At 58.4% G+C, this 22,203-nt stretch overlaps 2 protein-coding genes across 2 annotated transcripts; one reads left to right on the forward strand and one right to left on the reverse strand.

Annotated features, from left to right (window-relative positions):
- Positions 1–6: 6 nt before the first annotated feature.
- On the forward strand, positions 7–8,004 carry EIF2B1 (eukaryotic translation initiation factor 2B subunit alpha). Its single transcript, XM_090291743.1, has 9 exons — positions 7–166; positions 913–1,014; positions 2,047–2,183; positions 2,271–2,387; positions 3,943–4,059; positions 4,522–4,586; positions 5,614–5,689; positions 6,993–7,118; positions 7,799–8,004. The coding sequence occupies exons 1-9, from the start codon at positions 154–156 to the stop codon at positions 7,961–7,963; spliced, it is 918 nt and encodes a 305-aa protein (XP_090147869.1). The 5' UTR covers positions 7–153; the 3' UTR covers positions 7,964–8,004.
- Positions 8,005–9,026: 1,022 nt separating this feature from the next.
- Positions 9,027–21,695, reverse strand: DDX55 (DEAD-box helicase 55). The gene is made up of 14 exons (XM_090291741.1): positions 21,531–21,695; positions 20,114–20,164; positions 19,929–20,015; positions 19,218–19,309; positions 19,076–19,138; positions 17,102–17,251; positions 16,371–16,560; positions 14,474–14,556; positions 12,867–12,998; positions 11,875–11,967; positions 10,975–11,089; positions 10,342–10,510; positions 9,725–10,014; positions 9,027–9,495 (listed from the first exon to the last, which is right to left on the reverse strand). Exons 1-14 carry the CDS (start codon positions 21,636–21,638, stop codon positions 9,319–9,321), a joined length of 1,800 nt encoding a protein of 599 aa, XP_090147867.1. The 5' UTR covers positions 21,639–21,695; the 3' UTR covers positions 9,027–9,318.
- Between the last annotated feature and the right edge of the window lie 508 nt (positions 21,696–22,203).

Here is a 22,203-nt window from a genome sequence, read left to right on the forward strand (position 1 = left end):
CGCCCAGGCCCCGCCCCCAGGGCGCCGGAAGTGGAGCTCGGGGTCGCGCCGCACGCTGTCAGTCTCTGCGCCGCGGGGCCGGCGCGGTCGCGGGACTTCTCCGGCAGCACGCGAGGCTCGGGCCCCCCGGGGCTCCGCGGTCCGGGGGGCGCCATGGACGACAGGGGTAAATCGGGACGGGACGGGCCTGCTGGGTCTACAGCGGAGCCGCGCAGGGGTGCCCCCGCCGCGCACGCCCACGCTGGGCTCCGGGAGAGCTCACGCGCCGAGCTCAGGCTGCTCGGCTGGATGCGCTTCCTCCAACCCCTCCCGTGGCCCCGTGTGCAGGGAATGGGCCCTGAGCGTAGCCGCAGGCTCCCCCTCTCCGCGCGCTCCTTTCCAGTGCCCTCGTCCAGAAAAGCGAGGCTTGGAACGGAGCGCGCAAGTGTTGCAGGCCCGTGCGTGGAGCGGGAGTGGGACTCCCTGCCCCGATGAAGCTGCTACTGGCGTCGGAAGGAGGAGGCGGGTTTGGGGGCTTGTCCAGTGTGGTTATCAGAGTGCTTTGTTGCGTGAACTGCAAAGGCAAACTAATACACACAGTGCAGCTTTCATGTTAAAAAATAAAGGGGTGGACCTCTACATACATGTAAATAGGTCTCACGTGAGTAGGCTTGGCTTGGCATAGACAGGCTGCGGGAGAGATTGATACGGTGGCTGAGGCCGGGGTGCTCTCGGGACTCGGGGTCCAGGGGAGGAGGGAGGAGGACCTTTCAGCATCGTTCAGCAGGTGTCGTCTCATTCCCCTGACAGCCAGACACCTTGGAAAGGAAGTTTTTAAGTTAGGTTGCTTCCTAAGGTCAGCCATGATTGACAAGCTCCCTGGCCTCACATCCCGCCAAGGGAACTCAGTGAGTACATTTTTCTCTCTTCCAGAGTTGATTGAGTACTTTAAGTCTCAGATGAAAGAATCTCCTGACATGGCCTCAGCAGTGGCTGCCATACGGACTTTGCTGGAGTTCTTGAAGCGAGATAAAGGTGAGAGCCGTCCTCGAACACACTGGGCCTTGAAGTCTTCTAATAGCTGTTAGAAGTGCAGCGAGGGGGAGACCTGTGTGTGCCTGCATGATGTGATGTCACCCCAAGCTCAGCTTCTTCCTTCATTTCACTCTTCCTTTGAAACTAGAGAGAGTCCTCACGTTACCATTAAAATGCGTTCCCTTTCATAAGGGAAATATACTTTGAATCAAAAGTAACCATCTTATATCAAGTTGACTATGAAGCCTAAATTATAGCAATAGTTCAACTTTCCAACTGTTCACGGAGCTGTCTTGTGCCAGATTCTGTGAAGATGCTGCAGAGAATGTTCCAGAATAAATCCTGGTATTAATATCTTGCCTTGTGATCACCTACTAATTCGGGCATTCCGGGTGTAGGCACCTGGGTATGGCATGACCTGTTGTGTAAGCAAAGTAACAAAGCCTTCCTTAAGCCAAAGGGCTGACCCAGAGACCTGTGTCCCCCCCGACAGCCTCCAGGGTCTTCTCATTGGACCCCCAGGAGCATCGAAACACCTAACCGCCACCCACACTGCCTCACAGCCCTCTCCTCTGCTGACCCTCGGTCACCTGTGTGCGCTCTCTCGCCAAGCGTGCACCCGCCTTGGGCCTTTGCATTGTCCTCGTCTGTCCCTGGCACCTTTCCCACGGGATCTGTCTGCAGCTGGGTCCTCTCCTCCCTGGCTCTCAGTTTAAACGGCCCCCACTCCAAGAAGCCATCCCTGTACACTCTGCCATAGCGTCACCTTCCTGGCATTCTGCTTTTTCTGTCCTCATTACACTCTGTAATTCATTTCCTTATTTCTTTGTGTGCTTGGTTATTGGTTGCCTCTTCCGCTGGAAAGGGCGTTCCATCAGAGCAGGGACCCCCATCTGTCTTGTCCACTGATGTGTCTAGAATGGTGTCCAGCCCCCAGGACGCACCCAGTACATGTCAGCTGAGTGACTCGCAGACCCACCAAGGGGCCGTGACACTCAGGTGAACGCCACATGTCTCATGTGGTCCATCCAGGGGAGACAATCCAGGGCCTGCGAGCGAACCTCACCAGAGCCATAGAAACCCTGTGCGGCGTGGACTCCTCCGTGGCCGTGTCCTCGGGCGGGGAGCTCTTCCTGCGCTTCATCAGCCTCACCTCCCTGGAGCACTCCGTAAGCCCCGCCCTCCCCTGGCCGCGTGGGCTCCTCTGGCTTGGCCGGGCCCTTCCCCTTGCCCCCATTAGGCTGTTCTCTTCCTAGGATTTCTCCAAATGTAAGAAGGTCATGATTGAGCGGGGAGAGCTTTTCCTCATGAGAATATCTCTGTCAAGAACTAAAGTTGCAGACCTGTGCCACACCTTCATCAAAGACGGGGCGGTGAGTGGGTCTCGTCACGTACATAACGGGGAGCCGGGACTTCGCAGTTAGACTCCAGGGTAAAATCCTGCCTCTGCCACTTCCTTGCTGTGTAACCGTGGACTGGTTACGTAGCCTCTCTGTGCTGCAGTTACTCACCTGCCCCCTAAGGGGAATAGTAGCGCCTCCCTCATCGGGTTGTTGTGGGGATTGATTACGGACTCTGCACTGGGCCTGGCACACGGGAAGCACCAGATACAGGTAGTTGTTATTATCATAGTTGTCATTTTTAACAGGCAGAGAAAACCACTGGGACGGCATGGATGGATGCTTTTTTACTTAATAAGATGTCTCACTAAGCAAGTATTTTTATTATTGACTATGTACTAAATTAATGTGAATTAAATCAACACAGAACAGCACTTATCAATGGTTAATGCTGTCTATCTTCCTGGCGAAGGTGAGCACTGGACCGAGATTTTTTTTCCAACGTCACTTCAAACGCTGTTACAGAGCCGCACGGCCGCTCGGTGTGAAGGAGGAGCAGCGGGAGCAGCGGGCTAAGCCAGCCCCCCCACCCCCCAAGCACGGGGCTAATCAAACTTCCGTGGCTTCTCTCCCGCGGCCTCCCGCCTGCTGCCATCAGACCTCACTGACCATGAAATTACTTACGTGCGTTTGGACTCTGAAGTCTTGTCCTGTTTTATTACCTCTTCCCACACTTTGAAGCATGTTATTAAGTAAATGACGCAATAGATGTGACTGAAGCTTGTACAAAAGCCAGTTGCAAACAAAGCCATTTTTAGCCAGGTGACGCCTGCTCTGTCAGCGGCCTTGGCCTTCTCCTCGCTGACTGGCCACGCCATTGGCGTTGCGTGGGTTTCACTGGCGCTAGCGTGACTTAGTGTAACACCCACCTGCATCAGCGCAGACCGAAACCAAATTCGGACCGGAGCTGCTGGAATTCAAGCAGGCGGGTGAACCGCCTGGGGATCTTATTAAATGCAGGCTCCGACTCAGCAGGTCCGGGGCAGGCCCTGAGAACCTGCATTTCTAACAAGCTCTCAGGCAAGAAAGGAGCTCGGGAGCTACGTCCATTCGCCTCACATTGTCCTCTAGAAACACCAGATGATGTGGCATCTGTGGGACCACAGGAGGGCAGCTGGAATTGAGCCTCTCCTCTGCTGTCACACCACGCAGCCCACTGGGGTAACTGGTGCTTTCTGTCCAGTGCCTGTAGGCCCAAGTGGGCACATCATGGCCTAGAAATAGGAGATCCAGCCCCAAGGAATCTAACAGAGCCTTCAAGTGGAGAGGCTTTCGTCCACTGCAGGGGGATTCCACTTCTGGGCGTGCAGGGAAGAGGAGACCCCTACACGTTCCTCTGGCGGCGACCTTTCTCAGTGTGCACATGGCCTTGAAACTGGGCACAGCATCAGAGGCCTTGCTTCTGACTGTAGCCAACCTGTGAGGGCGCACACAGGAAAGCCACGGGGGACCAGGGAGGCGGTGGCGTGGCCCAGGGCTGGGTGCTCATCGGACGCTTGCGCCCTGACGGAGCATTCTCGGCCCACAGAGGATACTAACGCACGCCTACTCCAGAGTGGTCCTGCGGGTGCTGGCAGCAGCTGTGGCGGCCAAGAAGCGCTTCAGCGTGTACGTCACGGAGTCGCAGCCTGACTTATCTGGGCAAGTACCTTCCCGACGGGTGGTGTGCCCGGCAGTCACGGTGAGAGGAGCCAGAACGTGCCCCGATGTGCCTCTTCCTGGGACTTCACAGTGGGTCACCGTCCGGGACCGGCGGCTTTAGTTAGTGGTGAAGTCAGAGGAACAGCAAAAGGTTTTTTATCAAGGATTACTCGTGTCGCATCCATTCGGGAGATAATGAAAGGAAAACTTTCCCCCTTCTTTCTGAATTTGCATGTCTAACCCATTGTCCCCAAGGGTATAGTTTCCCTGAGACACATGCTTCCTCCTAAAGAACCCGAATTCTTGTTTCCTTGGTCCAAAGTCTGGGGATCTGTCCCTTAGTCCATTGGTATCAATTGACTCTCAAGCTAACGTGATTTATTGTCATTTCAGTGGCTCATTTATGCATCACATTGGAACTTCCTTGGGTTTTCTCTAATGTTCTCAAAATGTCGTTTTTAGTAAGAAAATGGCCAAAGCCCTGTGCCAGCTCAATGTCCCTGTCACCGTGGTCCTGGATGCTGCTGTCGGGTAAGTGCCCAGCCTCCCCACCCACTCCCAGGGCTGGTGTGGAGCAGGACTTCCAGGCTGAAGGTTTGCGTCCCATTCATAAACCTGCACCGGGGAGCGTCCCGCCTCTTAATAGCTGCGTTTAGCCAGCTAGCTCGTTACCGGGTCTTGGTGGGGTGCACAGAAGGCAGGCCGGAGGGTGCAGGGGTCCTGGGAGTCGTCCACAGAGCCTTACGGTGCGTCTTAGGAGCAAGGTGCGAAGGTCGGGTTCTTCATCTCCCCACGCGACCTAAACTCGGGTCACATGTGGGTGAACCTCTCGAGGGAAAACAGGAGTGACAGTCTCTTACAAAGAAAGCACATAAGGCAGATGATGGAAACTAGGAATGTATTGGAAAGTAAGCATTCTGAAGAATTCTACTAATGGCTCACTTTAAAAAGTAAATCCGCCCTGGCTGGTGTGGCTCAGTGGGCTGAGCATCATCCTGCGAACTGAAAGGTCGCCGGTTCGATTCCTGGTCAGGGCACGTGCCTGGGTTGTGGGCCAGGTCCCTGGTTGGGGGCGTGTGAGGACAGCCATTCAATGTTTCTCTCCCTCCCTTCCCTTCTTTCTAAAAATAAATGGAAGCTTAAAAAAAAAAAAAAGTAAGTTGCCCTTCACCCTACCTGAAAGATGCTTGAATTACAGAACCTTTTCCAGCTTCACATCAGGTCTGTAAATTTCAGTTTTGTGTGTATTGAAGCCGAACAGAAAAGTGCACCACACGTAGCAGGGAGAAATGCCAGGTCTTGAAAGTCTTGCTTCAGTACGCACATCTGTGTGCACATGCTGGGTGGCAGAGTAACACGGAATCGTGACCAGATGGGTTTTAATGCCCCCGGTGGCAGAACCGGTGACAGTGCCGGGGCTGGCTCACACGCAAAGTGCTCTCTGGAAGAAAGTTACAGGAGGAACTTGCCCTGTGACAAGGGAATATTAACCCCTGCAGGTGGTGATGCTGCTGACGAGGGCCAAGAAGCGTAAACAGTTTTTCCTTGCTCTCCTTAGCTACATCATGGAGAAAGTGGATCTTGTCATCGTTGGTGCCGAAGGAGTTGTTGAAAACGGAGGCATTATTAACAAGGTAGGGGCCCCAGCTCCCTGCCGCCCTTGTGCAGGACAGGGAGAGGCGCCGCGGGCCGGCACCCCGGGCAGCGCTGTGCGCAGTGGCTCGGGCACTGACCCCGCTCAGCGCAGCCGCTCACTGCCCGCGTCCCAGATGCCACTGCGGGTCAGGCCGATTCTGGTCAGATCCCCTTCTGCTTGCGAGACCGAGCAATGTGGATTAGCAGAACGTAGCATATGTTTCCTCAGAGCATGTTTCTACTGAAATTGGGTTCTTTGGTTAGTTGGTTTTTAATTAAGCATTATCTGACATCCATAAAGTGTGTTAACATTTCTCTATCCATTGCGTAACATGGAAAGATTCCATGATAGTTCAGTTTCTGTGTGTATGTTAAAATATATATGACACAAAATTAGCCATTTTAACAACTGTTTATAAGTGTCCAGTCCAGTGGCATTAATTATATTCACACTGTTGTAGAATCACACCATCTTCAACACCGCTCCATGGGCCCAGGCAGAAACTGTCACCACGAGGCAAACCTTACCGCCCCCACCCCCCATCCCCTAACCTCCGTCTCCGTGACCTTTGCCTGCTCTGGGTACCTCGCAGGAGTAGAACCGTACAGGGTGTCCCCCCTCCAGCTGGGCTTGTTCCTCCCAGCATGCTGTTTTCAAAGCCGGCCTAGGCGGTAGCGGGGGCCAGCGCTTCCTTCCTTCTCATGGCTGAATCGTGGACCACATATAGTCTGTCTGTCCGTCCACTGACAGACGCCTGTGTCTGCTGTTTGGCTGTTGCAATGCTGCTGTGAACATGTGTGTACAAGTATCAGGTGGAGCTCCTGGTTTCGATTCTTCAGTTACACACCAAGGGGTGGGCTCGCTGGGCCACATGGTGGCTGTGTGTGTAGCTCTCGGAGGAACCGCCAGTTGCCCGCCGCGGCTGCCCCCATTACACCCCCGCTGCCCCCGTTCCACCCCCGCCAGCACAGCACAAGCCTCCAGTTTCTCTGTCTCCTTGCCTGGACTTTAAAACACAATTACAGCCTCCTCGTAGGTAAGAAGTCATATTCCATCATGGTTTTGACCAGCATTTCCCTAATGACTGAGGATCCCGATCACCATTTCCTGGGTTTATTGCCCATTTGTATGCCTTGGGCAAAATATCTATGCTCTTTTTTTTTTTTTTTTTTTTTTTTAATCCTCTTCCATTCCCGAGTCAGATTACATATGTCATGTTCACTCATAAGCTTTCTGCTGCTGCCACCTGCGCTGTGCTGTAACACCTCACCCGTCGCCTTCCTCTGACCTCTGACCCCCAGATCGGCACCAACCAGATGGCCGTGTGTGCCAAAGCCCAGAACAAGCCGTTTTACGTGGTTGCGGAAAGTTTCAAGTTTGTGCGGCTCTTCCCACTAAATCAGCAAGACGTCCCGGATAAGTTTAAGGCAAGAGTTTTACATATTTGATGGGGTATTTGTATCTAAACTGAAACCTTTGAAAAGATGCTGAGAATGTTTCAGTAAGTTACTCGCTTCTCATGGCCATTTCCCCCAACACCTGTGATACAGAGACAGACTGGTGGTGGTTAGGCTCACAGACTCATCTGTCCCCAGGGTGTCAGGCTCCCAGCCCCCCGTCCGCTGCAGCACGAGGCACGGGCTGCGGGCAGGGAGGGCTGTCAGTGCAGAGGGCAAGCTCTGGAGGCCGCGGCCTGGACTCAGCTCCCTCTTACCGCCGACTGACCGCGTGCCCTCGGGGGGCCCTTTCCCCCCGAGCTCCGAGCCTCAGTGACCTGTGCAGCGGGCAGACAGCGTGACTGGGGTCGTCTGATTCTGAGACGATCGTGGGAAGAGCTTAGCACGGTGCCTGGCCCGTGGTACGCGCTCAGAGCCTGTCACCCGGGAGGTCTGCGGGAGTCACCCTGCTCACCAGGGAGGGGACACGTGCTGTGGGGCCGGCAGGCCGCCGCGGCACTGCCCTCTGCGTCGGGGTGCTCTCGGCTGGCTGCGCCCCGTTCCCAGAGGGCACGTTCAGGCAGCAGCACGCTAACTGCTCGGGCCAGGGCCTCCCCGGGCAACGCCCCGAGTCGGGGACGCAGACCAACCCGTGCTTCCTGCCTCCCCAGTACAAGGCGGCCACTCTGCAGTCCGTGCGGGCCGGACAGGACCTCCGAGAGGAGCACCCGAGGGTGGACTACACCCCGCCCTCCTTGATCACGCTGCTGTTCACGGACCTGGGGGTGCTGACCCCCTCCGCAGTCAGCGACGAACTCATCAAGCTGTATCTGTGACCGCGGCCCCCCTGCCTTGGCGGCAGCCGCAGCAGCGGCGGGTGAGGCGCCTCCTGGCCCCTCGGGGAGCCGGCAGGACGGGGCCGCTTCTCCCGTGAGGATCTATGGACGAAGGACTTACAATCTTCGGTCCCATTTAAACATGTTCATGGTTCTCCTAAGACAACCTAAACTGTACTGACGGTTTCCAGATACTTTCATTCATTTCCTGTTTCCAGAAATAGACCTTAGATGACTGGCTCCTTAGCTGATGAAGAGATGACCCCGAGGCCCCTCCCGTACCCTCCTCTGCACCGCAGGTGGTTTGCCAAAAGCAGCCATTAAAGAGACGCCGGCCTGACCAAGCCGGTGATCTCACTGCAGCCGGGTGCCCTGCCCACCGGGCCACAAGTTACACATGGTGCCTTACGAGAAGGCAGGACACGCCTGCTCGGTTGGCATCAGCCTCCCTGCGATCCCCTGGGCAGGGTCAAACCCAGCGGAGTGCGGACCACCACTTACGCCGCCGCCTTCTAGAGCACGTGTACACTGAAATCCTGTGTCTGTGAAAGATGTGACTTAACAGGTTTGACGCCTGAACAGATTGTAAAAACTCTGCTTGGGAACAAACTCAGCCTATTTTCAAATAAACGGCATCAAAGATTTTGATACGGTTTTGCGTCGGTACTGACCGCTGCCCCCAGACCCCCCCTTGGAGAGGACCCTGCAGCCACCCGCATGCAGGTGACGAGGGAAACGCGCTGTGTCCCTCAGAAGGCTCACCAGCCTTCTGTCCCAGAGCTCGGCCTGCTCCTTGGTTCTCTCAGACGCTGCCCAGGAAGAGCACCAGGGACTGTTCTGGGAAAGAAGGAAAACCTGGCAATCCTGGGCACCCAGGAAGGTCAGGGGCCTAAGATCAAGTGTCCTTCAGTGTCTATATATTAAAAGTAAGTATGAAATAGGCCCAGGGGTCTCCCATGGGCCCTTGAGTCGGTCTGGGGGGTATCTCTCCCCTCCACTCACTTTCCCCTTTTTCTCTCAATAAACCCATTGCCTGATCAAAAGAAAAGAGAAAAACAAAGTATAAAATAGGCCCAGAAAAATGAGCTCTTTAATTATAGGTGACCCATCAAAATAAATATTGGCATCTAATATTTACACTCAAATAACCTTACATCTGCTGGGTTTCAAGGCTGGGGTGTTTTCAGTGAAACATGCGTGAGGGTGGAAGCGCCTCCTGCTCCCCAGTCTGAGGGCAGCTCTCAGCCACGTGATGCTTCCTGGCTCCTCGGCTGCGGTTCTGGTCACGGCGGCGAAAGCCAGTGTGAGCCGCCTGCCGCGTGCTGGGCACCCCGTGTCCCACCGAGGCCCCGGGGTCAGCAGTCCTCTTCCGCACCTGAGACTCCCACATCTGCCGACCTGACCGGCCGCTTGGTGCTTGTCAGCAACCCCTTCTCAAGTTCTTTGTCAGTGATCTTGCCCTTTTTAAACTTCTTCAAGAGCCTTGTGTCACGAAGAAGCTCCTCCATGTCCTCATCTTCGATATCAGAACCCTAAGGGCAGAGACCGACAGACCCCTGAGTGTCTCGGCCACACAGGCTGTGACACCAGCAGCCTTGGACCAGGCACAGTGTGTGCTCAGGTCACCTCCCACACACACCACACGTCACCGAGGTGACACAGACGTGCGCGCCCCACGCAGCGCCATTAGAAGACACTATTTCAACAAAACCGGTCCGGAGTTCTAAGGTGGGGGGTAAGAAAGAAAACGGCCGGCGTTACCTCTTCCCTCTTCCTTTTCTCATTCCTTTTCTTCTTTTCCTTTTTGGCCTTCTGCTTTGACCACGCTTTATTTTTCACGAATTTCCTCCTCCCTCCGTTTTCTGTCTTCCCCTTTCTCTGTTGCTCCAGTAGCTTCTGCCTCTGCTTTTCCCTGATTTTGTCTTTAAACGGAATGGAGTCCGTGTCAATGTCCACAGGCACGAAGTCGGGGAACTGCTTTCCCCTCAGCTCTGGCATCCTGGGCATCCTCAGCAGGGCAAAGCCTCGGGCCAGGGCGGCAAAATCCAGGTCTGGGGAAACCGGAACAGCGGAGTGAGCGCGCCCAGAGCAGGGCTCGGAGGCCGGCCAGGGAAGAGTCCCAGCAAGGCCATTTTCTAACCGAATGATCTCACAGATTCGTCGTGATAGAGTTAGAATAACTACATTTTCACTAGAGAGGAATACTCGGCAGCCGGTCCCCTCTGTCTATTCAAACCCTCGGAAGACTTCCTGTTACACGTTCAGCACAGAGTAGCACTGGCACATGCGTGCCTAACATTCTCCTAAGAACCAAGCAGCTTCACGCTGTAAAACTCACTTCGGGTGGAGACGCAAGCGCGTGCCCGAGGCCAACTCACCCCTGAGCCTGAAGATGAGGCTGCACTCGTGCTTGGCGTAAGCCTGGACGAAGGACACGAAAGCTCTCACGCCCTTCTCAAACACAGCTCTGTCGGCCAGGGCCATGGACCGCAGCCTGGAGAGGAGGTCCACCGTGTCCTTCTGGAGTGGCATCTCCTGCAGGGGGCACTACACAGAGACCTCGCTCACTTCCCGTCCCCGGGCCCCCACCACCGCCCGTGCCAGTAAAACCAGAGCAAGGCACCTCGTTTGCATCTCACATCGCAGGCCACAGAGCCCCAATCCAACCCAGGTGTTTTATTCTGTCTGAAAGTATTTCTAAGATTCTAAAGAAAATTTTAAAATCAGGTTCTATAACAATTCTGACCTCTGGTTGAAAAATACAGCAATACCAGGTCCACATCCCCATGAGTGTCCACCAGTGACCCTCAGCTGGGTGAACCGTGGCTGCCACCCAGGTGAGGCCGGTGTCCCTCCACAGCCTCCACGCCAGCCAGAGGGACGCAAACACGTCACCAGCCTGGCCCTGGGCATCCACCATAACCCCCGTCTGCGATCCAGACCACTCACGGGGAAAGAACTCTTCGCCTACCCAACCCGGGCATTCTGCGTGAAAAGAGAAGACAGCTTACTTTTTGGTTGATCGCAAGGAAGCTGACGTAGGACTCTTCCATTGGGAGGAGGAACACCAGCGCACTGCCCCCGTGGCCGATGCGGGCCGTGCGGCCACAGCGATGCACAAAGGCGCTGTGAACACAGAGCGGGGACAGAGTGCCGCGTGACGACGGCTGAGCAGAGCAGGCCCGGGGCCGCCTGCCCAGAGCCCAGTCCCCCTCTGCGTCTGACTGCTGTTCAAGTACAAGAGCTGACAATTCAACACATGCTGCCACCCAGACGGGGTTCTGTTCACTTAACATGAACGATCAGGTTTGCAATGTGTGCTTGTCTGACGGTACAGGTAGGACGTGGTCCTAGTAGAAAATCTGGAAACAACGCAAAGGATAAAAAACAGCCCGACCTACACGGCCCAGCTTGCGGGGCATCGTCCCGTGGAGAGAGGGGTCAGGGGTTCGGTCCCTGTCAGGGCACATGCCTGGGGGGCGGCTGTGAGACTCGGCTGGCCGATGCGTCTCTCTCGCGTCACCGTTCCTCTCCCTCTCTCCCTGCCCTCCCCTCCCCCAACAGGCCTGTCCTCGGGTGAGGGTGAAAGAAGAGAAAGAGGCCCTGTAACCCTTCCACCGGGAAGGGGCCAATATTACTACTCAGGAGTTTATGTTTACAGGCATTTTCAGATGTCTGGAAGCATTTATTACTTTCACTTCGGGAGAGTTACTGAGGTTTCCGTACACGGTATTTTGTACTGGTTTCCTTTACACTCCATCATGTACCTTTGTGCAGGAACTTGAGAAAGTATTAGAAAATGCCTGTCACTGCCGTGTAACGTGGCATCACTACTCACACAGGCGCGGCTCACCCACCCGCCTCCCCTGGCCGCTGTGCCCACGTCTGGCACGTCACGCTGTCAGCGGTACCTTGCGCTGCTGGGAGGGTCGTACTGCAAAACCCAGTTCACTTCGGGAATGTCGATCCCTCGGGCCATCACGTCGGTGCACACCAAGATCCCGCTGCGAGGGGAGAAAGCGCGTCGTGAGGGGGCCGCGCTTCCGTCCCCATCCACCAGGCCTCACCGAGCTCGATGCCGACACAGCAAGAGGCTCCGGGGCCTCCCACCGCAGCAACTGCTGGTGAGAGCAGAGCGCCTCAGTCTGTCCCTCCTCCTAAGCATCCCTCGGCCTTCAGAAATCCCCCGTGAGTGGGGGAGGTGGGGAGGAGACAGTGAAAGGAATTAAAAAACCTGCATTTTTTCACTTGAAAAAAGGGACTGTAACAGGAGAGCATGGCCAAGTGGACTGAGCACCCGCCTGGGACACAGAAGAGACTGTAGCCTTTAAAACAAGTGGGCTTCTCTGTCCCTGACTGAGATGTGACAGTCTTATCACTTTGCCCAAACACATGCTTTGAACGGCATGTTACCAGTTTGGCTCAAATTAATGCTTATAAAAATTCTCTCTAATAAAAGAAAAAAAAAAAAAAAGTCTCATTTACACGTACAAACAGGACCAAGTCACAGTCACTGAGACACAGTTCCCCTCCGTCGTCACCCGCCTGACAACCTGCAAGCTGGACTGAACGCCCCGCTCCCACCTCTCTGGAGGATCACGGGCTCCTCGGGTCATTACCGAAACCCCAGTGGCCAGGCCCCGGGGAATCTAGGCGTGAACACGACATACAGGAGCCTGTTCCCGCGGCACCTACAACCTCGCGGGGAAGGCAGCAGACAGCTAAGGAAGTCCATTCAGCAAAGCGTCACGAGGCCGGGACAGAGGGGTGACCTGGCCTCCCCAGGAGAAGACGGGATGGTGGGGAGAGGGGAGGAGGGCTCCAGCAGGGAACCCCGAGCCTGCCAAGCTCCCGAGGCAGAGGCACGCAGTGGTTAGAGGCGCCGTGTCCGCGAGGCCCCCACCTCTGCAGTTGGCGGAAGCCCATGAAGATCCTGTTCCGCTTGTGCTTCATCTTCCCGTGAAGGCACATGATCTCCACGCCCTTCACCAGCGCCTCCAGAGCCTTCCCGTAGTACTCCACGCAGGCACAGGTGCTGCGAGAGGGACAGAGGCCCCGGTCACCGTCCGCGACGACCCCGTCCTCCAGGAGAAGGCAGAGTGGCTGTTAAGATCCACAGCTAAGCTCTACATTTCGAAACCCCTCGGGCCAACAGAATGCCTTCGACATGGCCTAGAGCCCCGAGGACGTACTCCCACTGTCTGAGGACGATCTGGCAAGGGGGAGCCCCTGGCCCCGAGAAGCGAATTAAATTGAAGTCACCTTTTACAACAAAAACAATGACGTCTTAAATATAAGTAGTTTCAAAAGATGTCCAAGCACTCCTGCCTCTCCTCTGCGGAGCTGCTTCTTCCCAAGGCTGATTCTCGGAGCTCAGCAAGGAACCCCAGTCAGGCCACGCAGGTCCTCTCCCAGACACCTGGCCTGCACTTCAGTCACCCAAGGACCCTGTAGGAGCATGTGCCCTGGAGAGGTGGCCATGGGGCTCCCCAGATCCTGTCTTCCCAAGCTTCCAAAGCTTCCGGAGAAGCCATGGGAGTGAGGGCAGAGCCCAGGCCAGCGCCCTTCCCCCGCAGCAGGTGGCAACACGCCCGCCTGGGCTGACCTGCATCACCCAAGTCCCTCTGTCCGAGACGCTCGTGCCGAGTGACGGCGTCCCTGTTTCCCCCACGAAGGACATCAGTGCCTAGCAAAGCCGTTAGATCCTGAACGCAACCCGGTGGGTCCTGAAATCAACTCTGGGCTTTGGACCGGAACGGAAAAGAGCAGAACGCCTCCCCCTGGTCAAGCGCAGGTCTGTGGTCTCCCTGGCACGTGTGCACGCGTGTGTGCACCAGGCTGCATTTCATAACTGTGGGTCAGCAGAGTTAAGGGCAGCTGGAAAAGAAGGCCCCTGTGGTGTCTGCCAAAAGCATCGCCGCAGGTTGTCTGGAGGAAGGGGGAGCCTCAGGGGCGCACACAGCTGCGCCCAGCCTGCGTTCCAACACCAGCAGACGCCACTGTGCCCGGCGCTGGGCTGGCTGAGCTGCCGCCACGGCCGGCCGGCCTCCCTCGCCTCCCGCACCCCTGTGAGGGCGGCAGGTGACCCCCTTTGGCCCGTAACAGGGGAGCGGCGTCAGCCAGGGAGGAGGGGGCCCCGAGAAAGCTTTCTACTCTTCTGATCGAGAGAAACAAACAGAGCCCCACTGCCTTCCCTCCCGGGGCCCTCCTCCTTCACCAGTCCTCGTGCAGACAAGGACAAGGGGGTGACAGCGATCACCCTGAACCTATGAGGGGACTACAGGAAGCAGAGGCCAAAGCAAGTGCAGGAACACTGACCCTGCTGTGGCTGAGACAGAAAGCAATGTCAGGGCCTGCCTCCCGCAGGACTTCTTCGTCCAGAAGTCCGGTTTTCAGTTCTTTGCTGCCAGAAGCGTTCCGAACTGAGAGAACCCCACACCCAGGGGCCCCACGCCCCTCGAGTTCCAGGTGGGCTGAGCCCCAGCCCGCCACAGAGCCCGGCAGCGTTACCTGAAGAAGACCAGGTGCTTTTCCTGCTTATGATTGCGAAGAAAATGTACCAGCTGGTTAAACTTCTCATCCGCCTTACATACCTGCAACAAAGAAAGGAAACCATAAAATAAGGAACACATCAGTCGTAACCCCTGCAGCGATGTTCAGTTTCAGCCTTCATTTTAAGGCACCTGATTTCCTGCACATGTAGCGCACTTCCGTCAGAATGCTCGTCGGGACGCCTCGCTCAGAACAGACTTCAGGACGGGCGACTGCCACGACTGCCAGAGTCCCGGCTCGGGAGTGGACCAAGGACCCACATTGCGTAAGAGACCCCGGGAGACCCTGGTGCACGGCTCTGAGGTGAACACAGGTTCCCAGGAAGGAATGTAGTCACTTGAAAGACCTCCATGGAGACAGAGTCTCCCCTAATGATGAAATCAAGTGCTCCACTCAGACCCTAAATTGGGGACTTTTAAATCCTCCTGAATGCATTTCCCCTATTTTTACCAAAACCAAAGCCTTGGTTTGGAATTTCTGCCAACGCACTCAGGCATCTCCAAGTGCAGTCACAAGGGACACACTACAGCGGGTGCAGGAGCGGCCCTGGTGACATCACCACCAACACCTGTCAGTGCCTCTGTAGACTAATAAGCAGGGGCCCAGACACCTCCATCTGTGCAATAAACTCATCCTCACAATCACTCCGTGACCTGGGTGCCACCCGAGCCCCCTGTACAGGTGTGGCAGTCGAGTTCTGTTAGGAAGGGACCAAGACAAGGCACAGGCCACACTCCTAACTGCCAGGCTGCATCCGCAGCCCTCCGCGCCTCGGGCGGAAGCGGCAAGGCCAAGGGTGCCGCCCACTCCCCAGCACGTGTAATAAAACACTTGACCACTTGGGGGCAGGAGGGGCACACACGCTGCCCTTGGAGACCCGGCCTAACCCACACTAAAGCCCACCTGTTCCCTCATCAGCAGGTGTGACCAGCCACCACACTGTGCTGCTCTGTCCCCAAGTGCATTTTAAAATACGCAAGGGTCTCACGCTGTAGATGTGCTTCCCTAGCAAAGTGCAGGCCGCTCCCCAGGACACCCATCATTAACTGCTGCCGGTTTGCGCTGCCTGCTGGAGGTTAACGTGTCAGTGAGAACAGTGTCGTACAGATAAAACAGACACACAGGGAAGGGGAAGGGAAATGACGGAATCATGTTCCAAGTAGGTGACAACACAAGGCCCACTAGCTGGCTGCAGCAGCGATTAGTCGCCCACCGAGAAGGACAGACAGCCCCCCATGCACTGCCACAGCTCAGCTTTCCCTGACTGCCCTCCGCTCTCGCCCTGCAGACGCAGCCCTCGGCGCTCTCCAAGAGCGAGGCGGGCGCCGTGGATGAAACGCACAGATAAGCAGGCGGTAAGTGACTGAAAGCAGCACCCAGTGCTCACTCCGGGGCCGTGCTTCCCTGGCTGCCCCGTTACCCCTCAGCTCGGAGCAAAATGGGAGAAACAGAGTTTACTGAAAAACCCAATCGATTCGCACAGAATGAGCTCGTTTTATAAAAGAGGAGAGAACTGAGCTTACGGAAGGCAGCTCAGGTGGAAACAATTCACTTTCCGGCCGCTCGCTTTAGCTCCGGCCGTGTGCTCAGCCCTCCCGGCGCCCGGGGCCAGGACCGGCCGGCACAGCTGCACGTGCCGAAGGCGCGCGGTGGGACGGCGTGTGTACACGACGCAAGGGAAGCGACCCCAGTCAGGGTCACTCACGGCACCTCCCACGTCAGTCACCGTCCTGTGGCTGCTTTTGGGGAGAACACAGGGCCCCGCCCTTAGCCCGCCTCCCGCGCACGGCACTGCCGGGCAGGGCACCGTGCCGCACCGAGGCCCCAGCCGCGGACGCGTCGCCCAGGCGCTCACCATGTAGTGGTTCTGCAGGCGGGAGGGCGTCTTCTGGGTGCTGCTGGCCGCCGCGCCCTTCTCCTTGACCGCCACGCGCACGGGGTTCCGGAGGCCGGCTCTCACCAGGTTCTCCACCTCCTGCGTCTGCGTGGCCGAGAAGAGGCCCGTTCGCCTCTGCTTCGGCAGGAACTCCAGGATGGTGTTTATGCTAAAAAAAGAGGGTGCACACTGAACCCCTACCTCACCAGCACGGCCAATCAACACTGTATGAGACACTAAGGTAAGGAGGTCCTGAGAAAGACTGAGAGAGAACCTATCTTGGCACTTATGGGAGAGAAAACAGGGAGGGGAGCCTCTGGGTGACCCCTATTTCCTCCTCATGCCCTCCTCTCCCCAGTTCCCCCATGATCTGCACCTGCTCACTTTCCTAAAATGGGGCAACTCCAAGGGGGTGAAATTAAGACATGCAGCTGTTTGCAACTAAAAGCCACTTAAAACGGGCAAACCGCACGACAGACGAGCCAGACCCCCATGGTGCGCGCCCCAACGGTAAAGGAACCACGAAGACGCGCACCTCAGGAAGCAGCCCTGGAATTCACGCTGGGGGGCCGAACTCGAAGGCACAAACAACCCAGTGGTTTGAAACTCCTGTGTGGCCCCTCGAGACGGGAGGCGGGAGCCGCCGCCGCCATGGGCCGCTCCTGTCCCGTCCAGTATTACCCAGAGCCAGTCAAGTCCACACCCAGTACCTGGCCTCAAACCCCATGTCCAGCAGTCTGTCTGCTTCGTCCAACACCAGGACATCAAGGGACCGCACACAGCTGGCCAGATCCAGGCCCTCGGCCTTCCTTCGGAACATGTCCTCCAGGCGTCCCGGGGTCGCCACCACGATGTTCCCACTTGGAAAACAAGGTGTGCGTTTACCGCACTAGCTGGTCTTGGGGCTATCTGTGATCCCAAACACCAAGGTCTCTATCTGCCTCCCCGAAAAGCCACCTGGATCCCAGTGCAGAGAAAGGAGACAGGCGAGCGGAGGGGTGTGTGCAGAACAGGAGACGCGTGGGCTGTGGGGACACAGACGCCGGTCCCAGGCTGAGACCCGGGACGGGGCCAGCAAACTCCTGGCCTCCCTCCGCCTATTTCTGGGACATTTTACTGGCAGGCACCCACACCCCTGCATTCACACGTGGTCTCAGGAGACTTTCACACACAGTCGAGTTGACCGTTGTGACAGAGGCTGTGAGGGCCACAAAGCCACATAGCTGCCATCTGGTCCTGCCTGGAGGGGGTCTGCAGACACCTGACCTAGGACGAGTTACTCAACCCTGGCAGGGTCAGGGAACTCATCTATGAAATGAGAATGGTAACGGAAACAGGCGATTTCACGGAGCGATCACAAACTGGCAGACTGAGGGCCAGATGCGGCGTCCACAGACTGGCTGGCCCGCAAGTCATTTTGTTAGGGTGGGAATCACATGCCAACAGTCTCCATGATCTGGAGATGACGCACAAAACCTAGGAATCCATATTATTTTTAAAAATTAAAAACCTGGCAGTGCTGGGGCAGAGTCCCACATGGCAGCCGGGAGCTGGAGGTGAGAACTCAGGCACCTCCCAGCCAGCGCCCCCAGCCCCACCCAGGCCCCTTCGCACATTCACAGGACGTGCTGACCCCTGGCGGGGCTGGAGTCTGTGACGCCTTCTACCAGGCAGCTCCTGTTGGAGTGGGGACAGTGAGTGCCCAGTAAAAACACTTCTCTTTATGAAGAGTCACCAACACACTGGGCATAACACCTATCACAGCTCATTAGGAGCCCTGCTGGGACTGAGAAGCAGCCAAAGGGCTGGCGGCCACATGTTCCAACACGATCCCAAGTGTCTGTTAAATACCCGCGGGGCCCTCAGCACCAGCCAGGCTCTGCAGAGAAAAGGCTGCAGGGTAAGCTGGAGGTAGAGACCGCCTGGTTAGGATCTACTCTCAGGGCCGGCAGGAGCCACTGGTCTTCAGTGGGGAACAGGCCCAGGCTGGCACTCTGAAAAGGCCACCGTGGGAGCTGTGCAGGGAGTGGACTATAAGCGGGCAAGGGCAGAACGCGCCTCTGGGCGTTTCCGCAGGAGCCGGGAGAGAAAGGAGCGGGGCCGGTGCGGGGGCAGGTGCTGCGTGGACGTGCTCTGGAGAGAAGACGCGAAGGGCCTGGTGCTGGCCGCTGTCAGGGGACCAGAGGAACTATGAGGCATCAAGGCTGACCCCAGACTCCAGAGCACGGGTGGACAGATGACCAGGGAGTCCAGGGGACGGGGCAGTCCGGGGAAGAAAATGCCCAGCCCTGTCTGAGACGTGCCTGCAGCAGCTGTGAGGCCCCCAGGGATGTGCCAGGCACACAAGTGGGGGTCTGTGGCCCGGGGCTCCGGGCGAGGTCAGACAGCACCCAGGAGGGCTGAGGCCGCTCAGAGAGAGCCCTGAGCCCCGCAGGTCACCTGGGGAGAGCTGGGGGTGGGCACGCCCCAACTTCCCGTCTCCTGCAGGATAAGGCTCGCTGGGGGTGCAGATTCAGGAGGGCCCACAGGAAGGAGCCACGTGCACAACGGGAGATTGGCCGGGAGGAGAAACCTTTCTGGGGAGGGGCGGGTGCCGAAAGGGGCGCTTTCTGCGGGCGCAGCTCACGCACATCCTCCCGGGCCAGTGCCCAGAGCAAGCACAGAGCAGCAGCCAGCAAACGTACCCGTGTTCCTTAAACCTCGCGACATCTTCTCCAGGGTTCCTGCCTCCGATCCAGAGAATCTGGCTAAAACGAGACACCGGTCCCTGAGCGGGCCAGGCGGAACCCCGGCCCACAGCCGACAGGCACACTGCGCCCCATTTACCTGAGCTGCGGGAAGGGCTTCGTGAAATGCGACAGCACCTCGTCTATCTGAACAGCCAGCTCCCGAGTGGGTGTGATGATCATGGCTCCAACCTGCCCGGGCGGCGGGGGGTGGGGGAGGAACACACACACACACACACGTGATGAGCAGCCCGGACCCTCCACCTCGCCCCGGGGCCTGCTCAGCAGCACGCAGTCACAGTGGGTGTCAGCGACCTGGACTCGCCGTCAGCTCTCCTCACTCACGGCAGCTCTGCTCTGCGATGACCCGTGAGCCCCGAATCAGTGCCGACTGTTTAATGTGTAGCGTTAATTCACCAGCACTGGCCTCGGCCAACAGCACTGTCACTCACGCGTGAACGAAGCTTATCTGACACCCATTTCCCCCGGAAAGCGCATCACAGCCTCCCTGCGCGCGGGGACATGGGGCAGCGCTAGGGCGCTATGCCTGGGGCCGCTTCCACAGCCACATCCTCGCTGCACGGAGGCCGTGAGAGGGACCCTGGTTCCAGTGGGAGGGCTGCAACAGGAAGGAGGGCCACCCTGGGAGCGGGGGCTCGGCGGTGGCCCCGGCCGTGGGAGCCCCAGACACACTTCCCGAGCAGGCCGCTCACTCCCAGCGGCCGTCTGTGAGCAGAGAACCCGCTGTGTCTGTTTATTTCTAAAGCTGTGAACTCGCCGATGACTCTGAAAAGCACTTGGCTCTCCTCACCTGACCCTTTTTCAACTTCTCTTCCCTCCTCAGAAGAATCTCCAGGATGGGGATGACAAAAGCGAGCGTCTTCCCGCTCCCTGTGACCTGCGGCGGGACAAGGTTCCGGTCGGCTTTCCTCTCAGCACATTTGGGGGGCGGGGGGGGGGACAGGAGGACGGGCAGCATTTACACAAGGCACTCACCGCTTCCGCTACAACGTCTTTGTTTCTCAGGAACAGGGGGATGGTGGCAGACTACGGAGAGAGACAGCAAAGCCCTGGTCAGAGAACACCATGACCCACAGATGGGGCCAAAGCCCCCAGGAAAGCACTGGGTGGCCTTGGTGGCCCGCACCCCAAAATGGATCGGAGCTAAGTCACCACAAGGCACCCAGAGGGGTGGCTCAAAGGGACCGTGGCAACGGTGTCTGCGCAGGTGTGGGCAGGGGACAGCGAGCTGAGCTGAGGTTCTGGAATCCTCAGTTCTAGTCCCACAGCAGCTCCTTTCCCGCTGGGCACCAGGACGGCTCTGCGGACAGTTTCAAGGCCCGTCCAGCTGTGGTATCAGAGAGGCGGGGTTCCCCTCACTCCGTACACTGCGCGAGCTTCCAGGGACCCGTGTCTCGTGACGACCGCAGAGGACGACCCAGACCGACAGCTCTGACGGCGGAGATGGGATCCCGCTGGCACTACAGCCCCCAGCGTGGCGCACAGCACCCCCCAGTTCTACCTCCAGCCCCGTCCGTTCCCCCCACACCTTTCCTGAGGACCATACGGACGCCCCAACTCAACATTTCAGAACAGCCCTCTCTTGAACTCCCCTCGGAAGCGAGTGACCGCTCCAGCCTTCCCGGTCTCGGCGAAGGGCGCCTCCATCGGCCCGGACGCCAGGGACACGAACCTCTGGGGCCCTGCAGGCTCCTCTCCCCGGCGCCCCCTTCGTCTGGCCCCTCGGCACCCCCCAGCCGTCTGAACCTGACTTCTCAGCATCCGCGGCTCCCTCTCCACGCCCGGCCGCCGCCACCGCTCGCGGACCCCCGCTTCTCCGACCCCGTCCCGTCCCTGCTGCATGGCCTCCCGCCGCACTTCGAATAAAACCCAAGCTCCCGCGGGACCCCCGCCACGCGCGCCCTGCTGAGCTCGTCCCACGCTTCTCCTTCAGCTCCAGCCGCACAGGCCTCGGTGCGGGTCCTCGCAGCCCGTTTCCCGCCACTGGCTTTTCTCAGGAGCGGGGACCGACGGGGACATGCTACGTCCTCAGTGTCAGTCGGGCCAGGACGCTTCCCTGAGCCCGCGCCGTGGACACAGAGGCCAGCGCGGTGTCACGGAGCCCACAGCAACCCCGCGAGGCAGGCAGGGTCACCGCCGCCCCGTCGCCGACAGGGAAAGCAGCCCCGCGGCAGGAAGGCATCGGCCGCCGCCCGACAGCTGGAGGGGGCGCGGCCCGGCCGGAGGTCCCTGCGCCCGAGGGCGGGGTGGGCGGGGACCGGGCGGCACACGCGGCGGCAGTGCCCCCGGAGCGCGGACCCCAATGCTGACAGCGGCCGGCCGTGCCCCATTCGGCGCGCGCCGGGCACCTCTGCGCCGGCCTCTCCCTGTCTGCCCCCTGCGCGCCGGGTACCTGCACGGGCGTCATGTACGGGAAACCCAGCTCCCGCAGCGCGCCCAGCACCCGCGGGTGCAGCGGCACCGGCAGCGACTCCCAGGACCCCTCCGTCACGTGCTCCATAGCGCGCCGCCGCCGCCGCCGCCCGGACGCCTCAGGAGCGCCGCCAACGGCCCGGCCAACGGGCACTTCCGCTTCCGGCCGCCGAGCGGTCCGGCGGGAAACCGGGCTCGAGCCGCTACGTTCCGGGGGCGGGGAAGGCATCCTCGCCGCTGGTGCGTGGAAAGCCCGCTTCGGGAGAACGAAAGCGGGCGGCGGGGGCCCGGGCGGAGGCGCGCCATCCGTCCTGCGCGGCCACCTTGGCTCGGAGCGCCTCTCCACCCCAAGCGGGCATTTCGGCGGGAGGGCCTGCGCCCGGCGCGCTCTCTCCTCCGGTCGGAGGCAGATGGCAGCACAGTTCCGCGCGCGGCCAAAGGACGGGGGCTGGAGGAAGCGGACAGAAATGGGCCCCAGCCCGGGGGCCCCAGGTTAACAGGAATGCAAAATAGAGTTGATGGCCGGGGGATCCAAAGCCTGGTACCTAACGCTGGTTTACTTCCCAGGAAGTTACGGTCAGGCCTAACCGAGAGCACAGCGCTGACCACTGGCTTGGGCCGTGTGCTGCGCGCATTCACTCCGTCAGCTTTGC

This window comes from Furipterus horrens, unplaced genomic scaffold, assembly GCF_987537825.1.
Source record: "Furipterus horrens unplaced genomic scaffold, mFurHor1.1.pri manual_scaffold_11, whole genome shotgun sequence".
NCBI lineage: Eukaryota > Metazoa > Chordata > Mammalia > Chiroptera > Furipteridae > Furipterus > Furipterus horrens.

Excerpts from the sequence above, each read along its gene's own strand:
- EIF2B1 (XM_090291743.1), top strand. Across the intron at positions 1,015-2,046 it reads GTTCTTGAAGCGAGATAAAG|GGGAGACAATCCAGGGCCTG; the intron begins GTGAGAGCCGTC and ends TGGTCCATCCAG. Across the intron at positions 2,184-2,270 it reads TCACCTCCCTGGAGCACTCC|GATTTCTCCAAATGTAAGAA; the intron begins GTAAGCCCCGCC and ends TTCTCTTCCTAG.
- DDX55 (XM_090291741.1), bottom strand. The coding sequence starts at position 21,638 with ATGGAGCACGTGACGGAGGGGTCCTGGGAGTCGCTGCCGGTGCCGCTG. Across the intron at positions 10,511-10,974 it reads TCCTTGCGATCAACCAAAAA|TGCCCCCTGCAGGAGATGCC; the intron begins GTAAGCTGTCTT and ends GTCTCTGTGTAG. Across the intron at positions 9,496-9,724 it reads AGAAAAGGAAGAGGGAAGAG|GGTTCTGATATCGAAGATGA; the intron begins GTAACGCCGGCC and ends CTCTGCCCTTAG.